The 19,695-nt window shown below is 31.9% G+C and overlaps 1 protein-coding gene across 4 annotated transcripts in view; it reads left to right on the top strand.

Annotated features, from left to right (window-relative positions):
- Nucleotides 1–19,695, top strand: part of LOC115214995 — a 482,072-nt gene that overhangs the window by 298,699 nt on the left and 163,678 nt on the right. For all 4 annotated transcript variants that reach the window (XR_003881947.2, XM_036505419.1, XM_036505418.1 and 1 more), the window contains exon 4: nt 10,429–11,173. Coding sequence is in view for 3 of the 4 variants with exons in the window: in XM_036505419.1 (XP_036361312.1) it covers nt 10,429–11,173 (745 nt within the window). In the remaining variant the exon portion in view is untranslated. The remainder of the gene's footprint in view (nt 1–10,428; nt 11,174–19,695) is intronic.

Below are 19,695 nucleotides of genomic sequence, written 5' to 3' on the forward strand. Positions count from 1 at the left end.
CTTCATAATAAGCCTATGAACTTTTCATCCCACCCTCACGTATATATAAATGTGTGTGTGTGTGTATGTGTGTGTGTATGTATGTGTGTGTGTGTGTTATCTTTTAGCTTTGACTGATACTGAAAATGCAAATTAGGAAATATTTTAGAAACTTAGATTCAAAAGCTATTGTACAAATTTTTTCGTTTAAGCCTTTAAAAAAAATATGTTTGAGTATATGATTTTTGATTTTTTTGATTTTTCCAGTTTCAGCTAATGAGCTGTGGCCATGCTGGGGCACTGCCATTTAGAAATATTTTCAAAATTATCTGTTGGTAAAATATGTTTGAGGCAAGGGTGACTAAATGAGATTAACGGTACATAAAAACACAAGACGTCTAATGTAAAAAAGCAAATTCTTCTTTTTAAGAAGATATCATCGTCATTACGATTGTCATCATCATCATAAGCAACATAATTACTGTTACCATCATCATCATCATCATGTCACTCATTGTTATCACCTTCATCATTACTGTCAATATTGTCTTCATCATCATCATCATCATTTCACATCTGCTTTCCATACTGGCACAGTTTGGACAAATTGTTTTTCCTAGACTTGTTGCAGGAACATATCTCACTTCAAGTTTCAATTTTTGGCTTGGTTAATGTTAACGAAGTTTGCTAAGTTTTCCGAATGTTATCCATTTGTCTCATATTATTATCAACACTGATTAACATTACCAACACTTCCTCTTAATAAAATTAAATGTTCCCTAAAGCAGATTGAATTGATATCACATATTTAAGAATATTTTTTCATTTTTCTTCTATGGAACCTCAACATTTATGTTGGTGTTTCTCATACATATTAAAGCAAAAGTAACCAAGCATTTATACACGACGTTTTACTAGACTTGGTGTTATGTGAGCTTCAAATGAAGCCCTCATATGAATTTCGAATGTTATAGAAAGCCTATTAATTTATTGCTTTATACATATATATAATGTCAGATATTACTCTTTGTAAGAAGTTTTTAAAATAAACAATTGTTAGAATGTAGAGTAAAGCACATTTAAAATTTTTTTTAACTCGTATGAATATATTCAGTTATAGTAAAACATACATTTCTTGCATAATTATTTCTAGTCTCCTGTTATTTTGTAAATAGACAAAGTTGTCAAACTTAATATAATATAGTATAATATATTGTAATATAATATAATATTATATATATATATATAATATATATATATATATATATATTTATAATATTACATATATGTATAAATGTAAGATCCAGGGAGATTATATACATACATATATATATATATATACATGCATTTATGAAGTATAAATGTACGCCTATATATGTATGTTGTATATATATATATATATATATATATATAATATATATATATATATTTATAATTATTTGGATTTTTGCTATATGATTAGTAGTATGCCGATTAAAGCACTTTCACTGTTTAAGCTACCTGATACCATCCACAGTTTTGATATAAGTGTCCCTGGATCTACCTCAGGAATTCTGAAGTTTTCGTTGAATTTATAATGAATGAGGGAAATAGAAAATAGAGTTCACAAAATATTTTTATTTATCACAATGATCATTTTAACCTATCCTGCATTTATATAAGTATCTCTTACGGATACTTATATAAATGTTGCATACTCCAGTGTGGCATCTTCCGGTGTATTCTGCTCCACAAAATGCAACACAACCAGCTGTCCAGTATCCCATCCACAAGGAAACAGGAAACCAATGCAGGATGGGTCAAAATAATCGTTGTGATGAATAAAGATTCTCATAAACTTTATTTTCTATTTTCCTCATTCACTATATATATATATATATGTAAATATATATATATATATATATATATATATTATATATATATATATACATATATATATAAACATATATATATAAACAATCACTCACATGCACACACACACACTCATTTACATACACACATATATACTCAAATATTTTTCTAACTTTTCTTTTAATAGAGCTTACTTTCTTAATTACCAATAAATAAAACCATCATATGCTGATTGTATATTTTCATCAAAAATATATTACATACATTCAATATTTTTTCTTATTTTCTTTTGTCTGTAAAAAAAATTATTCACATAAATTTTCAACTCTTAGTGTAAGTGGCTGTTTGATTACAAACGAACAGCTACCTAAAAGTACTGATAAAATAAGAACATGTAAAAGTAGAGGTTTTTAATGTGCAAAAAATTATGACAAACATTTGAATTATATTTATTCAAAAAATTGTTGACACTTTTAACATTGTAGTATGATTTATTTCTACCAAAAATCAATTGTTTTATATAGAGTTTTAGAAACAAGTGATGGAGTCCATTATATTAATCCTCAGTATTGCTAGCTATAAACTTAGTGAAATCCTTATGATCCTCGTAACAAACCACTCTCAAGAAGCTATAACCAGCAACCATCTGCTCTGGAATAATATATGATACAGATGACACCTCCATGGTATTTATGATGAAGAAATTTTTGGCTCTTACAGGAGGTTAATGAATGATACACAACAAATCAACAAGAAATTCAGAATCTGGCTTAACTTTTATTTTTAGCATGATTTTATTTCATTATTTTGTTGTATCTCAGGAAGTTCATTATGCTAATAAGAGACACATGCACTGGTTTAATTTCCCTTCTATATTATTGTTAAGAATTTAAAAAACTAATTGATTGTTTGATTAATCATTCAGTCAATCAATCAATCAATCAGTTGTGCCTCTTGAAGTCCTTTCGTCACCATTCATGGACCTCTTCAGTAACATGCCCTCTCTACTCTAGATCAGCTTCAGATCTGTTTCAATGTGTGTATTTATTATTGACATAATGACTCTCATAAGATACAACAAAATCTGTCTCAATACAGCTAGAATCTTGCAAACTAAATAGAGAAAAGATACATATATAGGCATAGGAGTGGCTGTGTGGTAAGTAGCTTGCTTACCAACCACATGGTTCCGGGTTCAGTCTCACTGCGTGGCATCTTGGGCAAGTGTCTTCTGCTATAGCCCCGGGCCGACCAATGCCTTGTGAGTGGATTTGGTTGACGGAAACTGAAAGAAGCCTGTCGTATATATGTATATATATACATATATATATATATGTATATATGTATGAGTGTATATGTTTGTGTGTCTGTGTTTGTTCCCCTAGCATTGCTTAACAACCGATGCTGGTGTGTTTACGTCCCCGTCACTTAGCGGTTCGGCAAAAGAGACCGATAGAATAAGTACTGGGCTTACAAATAATAAGTCCTGGGGTCGATTTGCTCGACTAAAGGTGGTGCTCCAGCATGGCCGCAGTCAAATTACTGAAACAAGTAAAAGAGTAAAAGAGAGTAAAGAGTATATTATTGCATCACAAATCAATGTAATTATAATTTCATTACAAATGAATATTAAATTTTCTCTGCATAAATTTGTAAATGTCATTTACAATTAAGGCATGAAGCCATCAGCTTTAGGTGGAGGGGGTTAGTTGATTACATCAGCCTAAGTATTTGACTGGTCCTTTATTTTATTGATGAAATTCAAAATTGACCTTGGTAGGATTGTATTCAGTGTGAAAAGATGCTGGAAGGATTACTATAAAGCATTTTTTCCCTATGTTTTTGTGGTTCTGCCAATTCACTGCCCTAAAACCTTTCAACATGAACACCAATTTTAATCTATAAATTCATTTTAGTTTCTTCTTTTTATTTCTGTTATTACTGTATTGCATATCAATCAATTCTTGGGCAGATCCTGCAGTATATCAGTTTCTTTTTTCTATTTTTTCTAAGAAGTGAGTGTGCTACTCCCTTGCTCAACCCTTTTGTTATGAGTACTCTAACCATTGACCCCCTCCACAGTACAGCATAACTAAAGTTAAGAAAGTGAAAAGGAAAGAATGAAAGAGAGAGAGAGAGAGAGAGAGAGAAAGTGGGAAAAAAAACAGAGAAAAACATAAATGAGTCCAGCACTTGACTGCAATTTTATTTATTGTTCTCAGAAATATGAAAGACAAAACTGACTTCAGAATTTGAAACCCAGGCACTGAGATCTGCAACAAACACCACAAGGCACTTTATCTGGTGCTCTAATAATTGTGATAGTTCACTACTTATGAATTGGAAATTGGCAAACTTCTAAAGACTTCCACTTAAATCTCGTCTGTTTCAATTTCGCTGTTTTTTATTATTTAATGAAGTAAAGTATTGTCTCATATCTAATGACTCATACAGCTAATTACTGAGCTTCTGTGATTGAGAAGTGATGAAACTCATAACATCCTCCCTGAACATGATGTCACTTTATCACAGGATTATTCATTTAAGTTTGGATGGATTGGAGCAATATGAAGTGTTTTACTCAAGAACACCATGCACCGCCTGATCCAGGAATTGAAATCATAATTGCAGGACCATGAGTTCAAAGCCCTAATCAATAGTCCATGCATCTTCACCCCATATTATTTAATGCATGAAGTTTTAATGAAATTATCTATTTGGCTATTGATTGTTGTTTATTTTTATAAAGAAACTTAATATCACAATGTTACTTTAACATTTGATATTGGCAATGATTACCACAGCAGGTCTTCATCAGTCTTTAAACGCATTCAGATCCTTTCTTCAATTTTCTGATAATAATCTCTTTCCTAATGTACCACATTTACTGGCATTTGTAATCATGAGCCTCCTGCCAGAACCTGAAGATATACAGACACTGCAGAGAATTCTCATTGCCTTCTGCCATATTCATAATGCAATCAATTATAATCTTCAAATGAAGGCCAGTGACCTAAGATTTTCTTTTATTCTACCTGTTTTGGTCATTAGACCGCAGCCATGCTGAGGCACCACCTTCAAGAGGAATCGACCCCAGAACATATTTTTTAGACCCGGTGCTTATTTTATAGGTCTCTTTTGCTGAACTGCTAAGTTATGGGGATATAAACACACCAACAATTGTTGTCAAGCAATGGTTGGAGACAAACACAGACACAAAGACACACTCACACACGCATGCGGGGGGGGGGGGTTGTGTTTTTCCCTTACCACTGCTTCAGAACCAGTGTTAGTTTACGTCCCCATAACTTAGGAATTTGGCAAAAAAAGAAATCAATAGATTAAGTACCAGACTTAAAAATGGTAAGTACCTGGGGTAAATTTGTTTAACAAAACATCCTCAAGATGGTACCCCAGCATGGCTACAGTCCAGTGACTAAAACATATAACAAGGAAAAGTAACACAAAACAAAGATAACCATCTGAAACTTATTTCTTGTTATCTTGTTATCCATTCACTCCAGTAACTAACTTGCAATGGTTTCTGTTAAACAGCAACTACACTAACGGCAACTATAATCTTACAATACTGACTAAGAAAGCTAAAAGTAGCAGAAAACAGGGCCTTTAAAGTAACACATAGTTGGGGAAACAAGTATCTCAGTGTGTGAATGTGTATGCATGTGTGTATATGTGTATGTAAAGATTAAAGTAAAAATGAAAACTTGAAAAGACATTTAATTCAGATAGAGAATATAAGGTGCAGGAGTGGCTGTGTGGTAAGTAGCTTGCTTACCAGCCACATGGTTCCCGGTTCAGTCCACTGTGTGGCATCTTGGGCAAGTGTCTTCTGCTATAGCCTCGGGCCGACCAAAGCCTTGTGAGTGGATTTGGTAGATGGAAACTGAAAGAAGCCTGTCGTATATATGTATATATATATATGCATGTATGTGTGTGTGTTTGTGTGTCTGTGTTTGTTCCCCTAGCATTGCTTGACAACCAATGCTGGTGTGTTTACGTCCCCGTCACTTAGCGGTTCGGCAAAAGAGACCGATAGAATAAGTACTGGGCTTACAAAGAATAAGTCCCGGGGTCGATTTGCTCGACTAAAGGCGGTGCTCCAGCATGGCCGCAGTCAAATGACTGAAACAAGTAAAAGAGTAAAAGAGTATTGGTGTCTTTTGTTTTTTGTTTTTGAGTGAGAATGAGTATACAGGGTCTCTTACATCTGTTTCTAGAATGATCAAGTGTGTTGATCTTCATATTGAGTAAGGATTCAATAGGCTGAGTATTCTGCCATCAAGGAGGGAGAAGTCAGAGGGATGTAAAAGCGAGGGAAAGTCTCCAGTTGAAGATATTAGTGTATTCCAGTTTGCCGAGAATGAGGGAAGGTTCAGAGTCAAAAAGGAGAGCTTTAGGTAGATCCATGATCAAATGAAAATTATGGTTATAGCTAATGTCTCATAGCAGCTTCAAACAAGAATGATCAATGACAGTACATACATGTTTTTCCGATGGCCAGATAACTGAAGAGATGGTGGTGTGGATTGCCACCTCAGCATCCGAAATTCAGAGTTTTATCTTGGCTACCAAATAATTGTCACATATTACATTTGCTGATAAATTCCTCTATTTACATATATATATTTCTTTTGTTATCTTACCATTTTTACCAATATATATATATATATATACATTATTTATAACTATAAATTAGGGTATCTGAGAGATTCCACCATGCTGAAATAGCAGTCAAAACCCTGACCCTAAAGCCACCTTAAAAGTTCATATAGCGCTATATGAACATTTAATGTGGCTTTAGGGTCAGGGTTTTGACTGCAATTTCAGCATGGTGGAATCTCTCAGATACCCTAATTTATAGTTTTAAATAATTATTACCTTTGTATGGTATTTATTCCCATGCTGGCCACTTGATAAGATCGATATTTAAATATCAATATTAAATATATATATATAATATATATATATATATATATATATATAAATATATATAAAGATATATACATATATATGTATATATATACATAGATATATAAAGATATATATATATATATTCTTTTACTCTTTTACCTGTTTCAGTCATGTGACTGTGGCCATGCTGGAGCACTGCCTTGATATATATATATATATATATATATATATATATAATATATATATATATATGTGCTAATATATGTATGCATGCTTGTGCATGTATATTTGTATGGAAATGCATTCATGTTTGTGTGTATATATATGTGTGCACACCTTACATGAATATACATATAGTATACTCATGTGTGTTAATGTGTAAATGTACATTTGTATGTATGCATATACATATATATATACACGATTGTGTTCATGTATATGTATTTAGATAATCATATATACAATGTATGCTTGCATTTGCATACATACATACATACAAAGTTTAAAGGAAAGTCACATCGTTTCTTTTACTTGTTTGAGTCTGGAAAAGGGGCGGTGCCCATGATCTTTGCAGGCTCTTCAAGACTGGAAGTCGTTGCTGCTATTGTTTAGCCCCAATCAAAAAGATCTACAACAAGATGTGTTCCAGCCATGGCCATCCAATATTCTTGGTATATCAGGATTTATGAAACTGATAGAGTACTATCTTCAGGAGATTTAGCAGTTGTTTCTAGCAATCCAGCAACCACATAGACGTCTCTTGTTAGTCTGTGCACATAGGTGTTGTGCATTTTGTTGACCATATTGATTTTTCAAAAAGCTAATAACCTCCAATCAGGGCTGTTTTTATAGAATTATAAACCCCTGGGCAGAGCAATGCTTGGGGATTGTAGATTAGTATACATAAATTGTGGAGAGAACCTGTGGAAGGGTAGACCCAGGAAGACATGGGATAAAGTGATGAGAAAGGATCTTCAGATGCTGGGCGTCACTGAGAAAATGACAAGGGACAGGGAGACGTAGCAGTTTGCTGTACTTAAGGATGAGTCAAGCTAAGTAAAACCATAGTTATCTTACATACAGGCATGTCCTTTACGGGTGCCAGTACCACATAAAATGCACTTGCGGTGGTGTTGCACAAATGCACACATTCCAGTAGCATGTAAAAAGCACTCAGCACACTCTGTAAAGCAGCTGGCATTAAGAAGGGCATCCAATTGTAGAAACCATGCCACAACCAACAACTGGAGTCTAGACAGCTCCTCAGCTGGTCAGCATGGAAAACGGATGTGAAACTGTGATGCTGCTGATGAGATTAGCATTGTGCCTCTAGACCAACTTTGGATCAACTGCGCAATGTGCCTGAGCCTTAAATTCAGCACTGCTTCCAATCACTTATAAATAATATCTTGAACGCTAAATAATTCTTTAGTAAGAAAATGCCAAGCATTCTTAATGCACTTAGACTTCATTTTCTCAAGTAGGTTATCGCTTGATACTGACTTAAACCAACTATTTTGAAAAGCTTCAGCTACTATTAAATTATACAAAATAATTCACTTTATTAGTTGCTTGTATCTCATAATAATATTCCTATTTAGATGGTTTGTATCACAATTCACTCACTTTATGATAACAAAACCTGGAAAGGTAACAAAGTCTTCATCCAAAATGAGCTGAATGTTTTCCATTATAAAAATGTGTTCTATGGAAAACATGGTAAGACAAATAGTCCAAGTGTTGGAGTTTTCCAGAAGACATTACTCTGAAGAACTCTAATGACTACTAACTACTCCTATGATGTATTTGGCTCAGTTGGTTGTAAATGAATGAGATTTATCTAATCTATTTATAAGGTGGATGAGATAAATTTACAAATAATATCTTGTGCTGAGAACTATCAAATGACAAGATGCCAGAACTCTCTAATCTCTCATTGAGAAACTGCGTAAAATATAATTTCATTTTCAAAGACATGTTCAAGTTCTGCTCAAATGATCAAGCATCATGTGGAAATGTTAATCACTTGAGTACAGTTAAGTTCAAGACTCATGAACATGCATCAAGTTATCCATTAGTACCTGGATTGAAACTAAATTTTCATACTAAAGTTTATTTTCTATCACAGTATTAAAGAATCAGAGAAAATGTAAACTTGTGGGCTCAAACTTATGTTGCATTAAATCTGACAGAAGCCTAGAAAATAATAAAAAAGGTCACACACAACCTCTTCTATATGTAACGAGTGTTTCTTTCTTCAAATTTCTACACCCACACAAACACAGGCACATATTTTTATGTTGATTTGTTTTATTTATTCACTCAATTTAAATGTTGGTATGAAGTTGGTGAGTCATGAAGGAGTGAGGAAAATATATAAAGAATAAATTAAAACAATGACACAAAAACTGTAAAGAAGAAAAAGAAGGCAGAGAGAAGGACAGATAAATGTTTCTCTTGTTAAATATTTTTGAAGCCTCTATGAATTACATGTTCCTATTAGTGGATCCTTGGAAATAAACTGCACTTCCAACCTCGCTAGCCTTTTTAATATTTTAGATACCAACCTGCTTGAGATTATTCGGTGACACAAACTTCCTATTTCAAAAGAATCTAAATTAAAACCTTGCATAAAAGTTTCAAGTAAATTTATTTCAAATACCAATTTGATTAATGACAAGTTATTTTACTAGATTATTTATCATTATCAGAATTAATTGAAACAGTGGCAGTATATTTCAACAGAAATATGGTTACAAAAGGGTAAAACCATTTTAAAATTATTTCCGTCGCTCTCAAACCAGTCAATTTTGGAGACAAGCAAATGATGCTATAAGGTTATGCATCTGTGATTGTACAGCTATGCCATTTAACCTTTTAGCATTTAATCTGACCATACCCAGCCCAAATACTGTATTTATCATACATTCAAACTGATCATATTCTATCCTACATACCTACCCTACAATGTAATTTTGAAAATATGCAATCCCATCACCAAAATCTCAACACTACAAGATGATAAATGATTAGGAGAAAACAATGTGAATAAATAAACATTACATTTGACATAGTAATGTGAATGGTAAAGGCTTAACTGGTTCCAACAGCTGAGAAGAGTAGCTTGAATTTCAACCATGTTTCGTGGTCTGCTACCACAACAGCTCCTTTATAGGATCCAGTTAGCTCAAGACATCATCAGGAGGAACCACGTCCAGTTACAGCCCCTACTCTGCTACCGTTTTGATGTGGCAGGCCCCCCTCCCCTTTCAGAGGTGTCTTTATCTCTGGTGTTGAGAGCTGAAGACAGAGAAGATTTTTGCATTCATCTTCAAATTCCTCGTGAGGGTACATACAACAGCATTAACTGATTTTTGTTTTAAAGTTGATTACTATGGACTAGAAAGAAACAATGAGTGATAATTTGGAAGTGCAGTAAATTTGGAACCAACTAGTTAGAAGCTTTGTTGTAGAAAATGTATAACCATTGAATATAATTTTGTTTATGTCTAGAGCAATATTGCTTTCTTTCTCATTTTCTGGAAAAATATGTAACTGCTTTATATCTTAAATTAAAAATTGTTTATTGTTTTCTGTATTTCTGTGGAATGATTTTAAGCCTTTCATGCTATTTAAAAATGATTTCTGTTATCCATTTCATTACAGAACAAGTTTGAATTTCCCTCAGATCCTATTAATGGAATGGACAGTGACAATAAAGGCTGTATTGAGATGAAGACACTTCCTCGTCAAGAAAGTACTGCTAGTACGGATACTTATGCCAGCTGTTTCACACACCCGCAGAGTAGTCCTTCTATCACAGGACGATCTACTGATCCAGCAAATCAGGCAAATATTTGTGTCAATCCATTGGAGGAGCCATCTTATCAAAGTCAACTACCATCTTACGAAGCTGTGATGCAATGTGATTTTGCTAATAACACATCGAACTCAGATGTTACTAACTATCAGAAGGCTCCTCCATTGGGTAGTGCAATATGCCAAAGTTTCAGTGGCAATGTCAACCAGCCATCTGATCAGATTATACAGAAAATTGATGATGGTTTAACCGCAACATGGCAACGAAATGTCTTAATATCTTCAGGTACAACTCCATCATCATCTGTGGGTGATGTTAGAGTTCAGACCAAGATTGGTAGCCATTCTGGCGGTGCTCCATCAACAACAAAAACAGCCCTTAAACGATATAAGTCACTTTCGGGGGAAAAACATCCTCGTTTTGCAGACTCTCAGATTGAAAGAACATATTCTTCCACAGACAATCTTCACAGATACTCAAGACCAAAGTTGAAATTTCGCAAAACATCATCTTTATCAAGTCGTCTCCATGCTAGTCCTGCTACAGGAAAAAAACTTGCGAATTATCATCTTATTGCACATTCAAAGTCAGGTGAGTACTAATAAATATATGCATATATTTATTTTTTTATGTCTATACATTTAAAGAGAGAGAGAAAAAGAAAGAAAGAAAAAGAAGGAAAATTAAGAAGTATTTGTATGAGATTGTTAATTCATTTGTGTATGTAAGAATATGTGAGAGTATATCTATCTTAGTTACTTCACACACGCACACACATATATAGATGTATGTATGTGTGTGTCTATACACACACACATATATTTTATATATATATATATATATATATACACATATATATAATATATATATATATATATATATATATATATATATTATATATATATATACACATATATATAATATATAATATATATAATATATATATATATATATATACACACATACATACATATATATATATATATATATATATATATATATATGTCTGTGCTTAAGTATTAATTAATGTGAAAGTCTAGAAATGAAAGGAAACATGATTGCATATGATTACAAGTCATTACTATGCACAATTGATTGGCTAAAATAAAAGTGTTCGATTTTAGGATAATTCTAAAACAATTTAAAGCAAAAACAAATAGGGAAATTGTCTTAAAGTACAAATAATGCAAAAAAAATCTTTAATCTTAATTTTAGTATTATCATTTCTATATCCCTATTGGACTTCAAACATGCATCAGCGATTGTTTTTTTATTGCTGTTTATTAAAGTATTCATATATTTTATATATTTAATTGAAATTATAGAAAAAGCATGAAAATATTTGAATCATTAAAATATTTACTTTAATTAAGCTTATGATTTTGAAATGCAACTTTCACAGCACTTCACAATATGTTTACCTTAATAATAATTTTTTTAAAATCAGTTTGTCACCAATTATATTGTTGCATTATTTTCTGTTAGTTTTCTGCATTTGTAATTGACTTGCAGTGAATCTAAATCCAGGATTTAGTATAAATTTAATTATATTGGCAGCTCTGAAACTTAATATGTTTGCATCAAATAAGTAACAAAAAATACCATTTTGAATAACAAGTAAATTGTTAAAATATAAATGCCACATTGTTAAGTGCACTCTACTGAAAAGTACTGGTGTTTTCGAATGTAAGTTCATTATTGGCTTATATTCATACCAAAAGAAACTTCTCAAAGAAAAAAAAATCCATTCTCTTTTTTGTTTGGAAGGATTTTTTCATATGGTTCTAAGAATAATAAGGTAAAGAAAAATGAATGTTGCTTCTGCTATTCTGCTTTCAGAATAAACTTTCAAGGAAATATACAAACTTTATGTACTTATCAATATTTAACCACATAATGTGTCACAATTGTATAGTAGTCTTCTGTGTTCATATCCATCAACATGTAGTAGTTTTAGGAACCAATTCATTTCTTGTTCCAATTTCATATTCATTTTGTTTATGAAACATCAATTTTATGATTATTCTCTATATATATCATAAATGCTTTAACATGAATAGAACATTTCATTTTGTATGTTCTATAGTTATTTTGACGTTGTATACTAGGATCAACAAAATTACTCATTAAGAATATTCATCAATTAATGCATAGGTACAATGATAAAGCTTTCAAAATTATATGATTGCAGTATCAGTTATGTAAATTATGAAAATTATAAATTGTAACTTAGATAGAATAATACTTAATAAGAATAATGTGTCAGTATTTTAAGTTTCAATTTACTATATACATATTTATATATTTAAGTTTCAATTATAAATAAAATATTTATATTTAAGTTTCAGTTATATATATATACAATTAAACCATTAATTATAAGCTCATGAAGATTTTCAATAGAATTACATCTTTTTTTATTGTTAATATATCACACTTGAGTATTTTGGAAAAATTTAATATAAGAAGGAATCCACTAAAACTGTCTGGAGTAGAATAGAAACTTGACAATACTTTCAAACGGTGTTTAACATCAATCGGTTTATATATAGGTTTTAAATTTCAAACTTCAATTCTTTCCTTTCACATAATTTGTTGCTTAATATGTTTAAATTCACATGCTGGTGCACACACAAGAATACACAATAGTTATAGTTAAAAATGAGTGATCAATTCACATACTACTTTGTAATAACAGTGAGTGCTTGTGAGTACTGTGTTTGGTACAAGTGTCTGTATGTGTGAAGGAGAGAGAGAGAGAGAGATGAAGCTAATGTGAAGAAAAGGCGTTTTAAAATAAAGATATAAAAGAACAAATAAATTCAATTAGGTGTATTAATAATTTAAAGAAGTTTTATTTAAGATTATACTTTACAACCAAGTCGTTCTTTTTATAATAAAAATTTAATTTTTGTTTATGACTGGGCAATAAAAGATAAATCATAGCGTTGCATGGGTAGAATTAGTAGAGTGTTGAACAAAATGCCGGTAGCATGCCGGGTAATATGCTTAGAGGTATTTCATCTGTCTTTACGTTCTGAGTTCAAATTCTGCCGAGGTCGACTTTACCTTTCATCCTTTCGGGGTCGATAAATTAAGTACCAGTTGTATACTGGGGTCGATCTAATCGACTAGCCCCCCCCTCTCCAAAAAAGAATATTTAGTCACATACTTTTACACTTTGCATTCAATTTCTGGCAAGGTCAGTTTTTACCTTTAGTCTTTCCATTGGGCAATGAAATAATTACTAGTTAAACACTGGTGTTAACTTAATCAACAACAGTCATCTCTCAAATTTGAAGCACTGTACTTATATAATAAAAAATCAATCTTAATGATAAATATAGTTATAAACATTTGAGATGCTTTCTGCATATATTCACACTTCTCAAAATACTGACAAATATCTTCAGCATAAGATGATATTAATATTTGATAAGGATTTACTTCTCAATCGTCTGAAATTTACTGAAATTCTTTTTCGAGCTGTACTTGTCTAATAAGTGACTAGATTTGTGGTCATGTGTTGACACTGAAATTACTACAACATGCAAGAACGATTAGCCATTTTAATAACACACAAAACTGTTAAAACTCACTATAACCTTTTGGCAGTAGAACCAGCCATGTCAGGCCCAAACATTTTACTTCTGCTCATGGTCAGAGATGCACATATCGTCAGCCACTAAGGGACATGCTCAACTGGTTAAGCTCAAACAACTGACAAGCAAATCTGTGGTATTGAGCAGAATATTTGCTGTAGCCCATCTTTTATACCTAGACAAAACAATGTACATGATAACACTTCCAATCAGTCATTATTATTATTATTATTGAGTGAGAGAACAGTGCATGCCATCAAAGTGACACTGGAGTACTAATATACGAAGCACATTATATCCATCATGACTACCTGTCTAATAAGGCTACACCAGGCACATGCATTACAACCATATGTGCATGACATGATGATCTCATATCAAGATAAACAGAGCATGACCTTGCAAGTGGCGCCCAGTTAGAATTTTCTTCTGGTTCAGTAAGCCATTCTGCTTTAAAAGCCCTTGAATAAGGGTTGTTTAAGGATGTTGAATGAAACATTCATGTTTCCAAAAGTGAATTATTCAAACCCCAAAGAATTCCTCTCAACACATGGCTATGATGCTTCCCCTCTACTTCTGCCTGTGATCAGACACTAAGGGACATGCTCAACTGGTTAAAGTAAAACAACTGACAGGCAAAGCTGTGATATTGTGCAGGATATTTGTAGTAATTTATCTTTTATACCAAGACAAAACATGTACGTGATAACACTTCCAATCAGTTAAGATCAAAAGCTATGAGAAAGTGGTGAGCTCTCAGAAACGTTAGTATGCCAGGCGAAATACTTAGTAGTATTTCGTCTGTCTTTACTTTCTGAGTTCAAATTTCGCCAAGGTCAACTTTGCTTTTCATCCTTTCGGGGTCGATAAATTAAATACCAGTTGCATACTGGGGTCGATCTAATCAACTTGCCCTCTCCCCCAAAATTTTGGGCCTCGTGCCTAGAGCAGAAAAATCAAAAGCCATGAGAGCCAAAACCTTTATTATTTTTAGTATTCACATGTGCAAACGCTAGAAATTAATGTGAACTATTTTGGAGGACTTTTGGAACCAATATTACCATAGATAACTTCCAAAAATCCCTGGCCTGATAATGCTGCCAAGAATCACTGCCAGTTTGAGATATAGTCTACAGGCATGGAAGCACTGTCAGGCAGGACTGTCTGGGATACACACATATTGATGAAGCCATTCCGCATGTACTTGTGCAGTGTCCAAGTATCACTGATTTGTAGAGTTATGTAAAACAGCTGCTATCACAAGTGGAACGAATCTGACTATCAACCAAATCCATTGTGTGAGTCGCCTCCACCACCCACTTTTAACAAGGCAGGACAGGTTATGTTCTTCTTGTAACTTTGGCAAAAGAGGTTGTGTGGTGGACAAGGCTGAAAGGATTAAGAAAAGGCACCTTCCTCTTCAGTCAAACTCTCCTCAACTTTATTAAGTTCCAGTTGGAAAGGAAAGTGAGAGTAGAGATGAGCTGTAGGAACGTGTGTCTTACAAAAGGAGACAACACCAGCTCACTATCCAAGAAAATCTGTAAGTGGCATAGCTGCAGCATGTGTCTGTGCATTAACAACCATGGCATGCCAAGATCATTGTCCAGAGAGTGTTAGTAATAGATGGACCACCTAACCAGTGGAACATGTCCTTTCTCCAGGAAGTGGGAAAGTAAACCCTCCAGTCCAACGAAATGTGAAACGGAGCAGGGTACAATAGTCAGGTGATAAGTTATTGAAGAGGCAATGTACACATTCACCATCTCTGCTTGACTTTTCAGCAATAATTTCCTCTCAGCCCATTTCTGAATGAGACAAGCTCTTCTGCTTGTAACTCAGTTCTTCTCCACCTTATAATAATTATAATAATTCTTTCTGCTAAAGGCATAAGGCCTGAAATTTGGAGGAAAGGAACTAGTCAATTACATCAACCCCAGTGTTTCACTGGTATTTAACTTATCAACCCCAAAAGGATGAAAAGCAAAGTCAACCATAGCGGAATATGAACCCAGAACGTAGCAACAGACGAAATACCACTAAGCATTTCATCTAGTATGCTTACGATTCTGCCAGCTCACTTTAATAATAATAATAATAATAATAATAATGATGATGATGATAATAATAATAATAATAATAATAATAATAATAATAATAATAATAATCCAATGTAAAAAAAACATTTCATATGATAGGATTATGAGTAAATTGCAATAATGCTTTCAAAGGGTTTAATAAATATTATTATTTCACATGATTAGATAAAAGACAGTGGTCTGGTGGCATAGTTAAAACAGCAAAAAAATTTCTTTGTGATATTTGTTCCAACAGTTTACTTTCCAAGTTCAAATCCTACCAAAGTCACCTCTGCTATTCAAGATCTATAAAATAAAGTACCAGTCAACTAATGTCTCTCCCTAAAACGTTCATGCCTTGTGACAATACTAGAAACAATTATTTCACATAATTAGACAATTTATAGAGGTGCTTTCCTTTTATGGTATAAATAAGATTTGTTCTTATAGATCAGATGATATTGATCAGGTGCAAATGTTGAGTACAATGACATACGTTAAATAAATGTACAATGACTGAATTATTTTTTCATCACATTTTACAATTCTGAACAATGTAAAAATTCATGGTTAGTTACTAATATCATAAACCTATATATAGAGGTATCACTAATCTATTCTCAAACTCAAACAGAACTAACTGTATCCATGAGTGACTATAAAGAAAAAGGAAAATATAAGACTTTTAGTCATAAGCTTATAATCATAGCACCATTTGCATGAATCAGAATCAGACTTTTCTACTATGAATTATTCAGGAATGCCATGTTTTTACATCAGAAAACATAATGTGTTGTGGTTTTATAGTTATGTGTGTGTGAGTGAGTGTTAAAACAACAAAGGCCACAAATTACATTGCAGTACCCAGTACTAATTTATAACAGGTTGGTGGAATCGTTAAATCATCAGAAAATATGCCTTGTGGTATTTGTTCCATTCTTTTACTCTCCAAGTTCAAATCCCACCAAGAGCAATTCCACTGTTCATCTGGACAAGGTTAATAAAATAAAGAGAGGGAATTTGTTGATATATGTGTTGACAAATATAAGTCTGTTTTTACTTTGTTGAGCTAAACATTGGTGATTGGTTGAATTTTTGTGTGTGCATATTTATAGCAGGAAAATACAAACAGATGGTAAAAAGATAGGAAAGCAGTTTGGAGCAGACTTAGTGTGAAATTGTTAAAAAGTTTGTTATAATAGAAAGACAAACAAATAATAATGAGAAATATCTCAAGTAAGCTCTGTCTTATTGTAAAAAGGAGGGAAGCTATAGGAAAAGGATGCAGAGAACAGGTAATTTGAACTGAGAGTGAGGTACCAAAACTGAATGGGTCTAAATATCTAATAGGAAGAGTTTTTAAAAAATTATAAAGTTCTATTATGTAGTGGATTCTAAGAGAAAATAGAATATACTGAAAATATTTCCAGAGCTCAAACTCTCAATTAAAATAGAAAAAGAAACATTACTTGGTATGATCAATCAATCAATCAATCAATATAACTGTTGTTTTTACCAATAGTACAAATATTATTTGCCATATTATGTAAACACTCCCCACTATTGGATAAATGCTACAAAATATTTAATAAAAATACTGTCAAAATTTTTTACTCAACCATGCCAAATTGTTTGAAAACCATAATTCTGCTGACCTTTTTAGATTGAAACTATGTTCAAACAATATCAATATTAACCTCCAAAAGTGCATTTAAGAATTCAATTACCTAGTCGAAGATATTGCATATCAAACAATAACTTAGGTAATGCATACACTGATCTCACCATTAGTTCAAACTTTGACACTAGCATACCCATATGATTCACAAATAAAATACAAGCAAAGACGCTTCAATTACCAAATAAATTTGGGACTTGAAAACAGAAAATATACAGTAAAACTTTATATGGAAAATTCTAACCTTAGCCTTGCAAGCTTTGAAATAACATTTTCCAAAATATTTCTCTTCATTCAACATTCCAAATGCATATCTTTTAAAAGCTCATATATATATATCAATAGTTAACACATATTATATATTCTAGCATTCATCATAAGAAATAACAATCTCCTTTAACCATATGCACTTCCCCATTTATATGCCATTTACTTCTGCTTATATTTGCACATATAACTAACTTATTGATAACTTCATAAGTATTGAGTGCTTCAATATATTTGTTGTACGGCTATCTATATATATTTGTATTTAAAACTATGTCTTTACTGCTGAGTGAACCTACATGTATGGCTATTAATATATGTGTGTATATATTTGACTCTTATATTAACACATATATGTATATAGACAACTGTATACTGCTTAAAAACAACTTTTTGTAAAGATATATTTTTTACTTATTACATAGGTTGGTTTGTGCATATATGTATACAGATATTTCTACTCTTGTCAGTGTCTAAATATGTGTGCATGTGTGTATATGCATTTCTAAATGTGTTTATATATATATATATGTATATGTGTATGTATATATATATATATATATTTATTTATATATATATATAAATATATATATGCATATTGTATATATATATGTAGGTATGCGTGTATGTATATATATATGCGTATGTATATATATATATATAATATATATATATATATATATATATATGTATATGTATGTATGTATGCATATATGTATGTAAGTTTGTATATATATATATATAGAGAGAGAGAGAAAGAAATTAAGAGGTAGATAGATCAATAGATAGATATGTATGTGCATATATATATATATATATATGTACAAATATTTTATATCTATTTAACCTCATTTTTCTAAATATTACCTATTCAAATAAATTCTATATACAAGTATAGGGTGTAATTTAAATAGTGTAATCTAAAGTTAAACCCGAAATTAAACACAAACTTTACATTTATATAACAACAAGTATCCTACTGCTTCACTTTTCACTTAAAAAACATCCCATCATATTCACATAAATTCCTGCTCTCTTTTCACTACCTCTGACAATCATAATCACTATCAACTATGAGTTTAAAATCCTTTAACATACATATCGGCACATACACATACATTTCTATATATGTGTGCATATATAATGTATATATATATATATATATATATATATATATATATATATATATATACAAATATATATATATATATATATCAAAATGTGACCTCGTGTGTACCGTTGGCGATTTTTTTTCCTCTGTCTTCTCTTCTCTGGATCTTTCCTTCTCCTATGTTTCCGACGAAGAGCTCCGCTCGAAACGTTAAACCCTCCTTCTTTCCTGAACGTCCAATAATACTATATTTGTTCCACGTACTCGCGTTGTGTTTTTTGTGCTTTCTTGTTTGGATTAACTAACTATATATATATATATGTATATATATATATATATATTTATATATATATGCATATATATATGCATGTGTGTAT

Source organism: Octopus sinensis, linkage group LG8 (assembly GCF_006345805.1).
Source record: "Octopus sinensis linkage group LG8, ASM634580v1, whole genome shotgun sequence".
Classification (NCBI taxonomy): domain Eukaryota; kingdom Metazoa; phylum Mollusca; class Cephalopoda; order Octopoda; family Octopodidae; genus Octopus; species Octopus sinensis.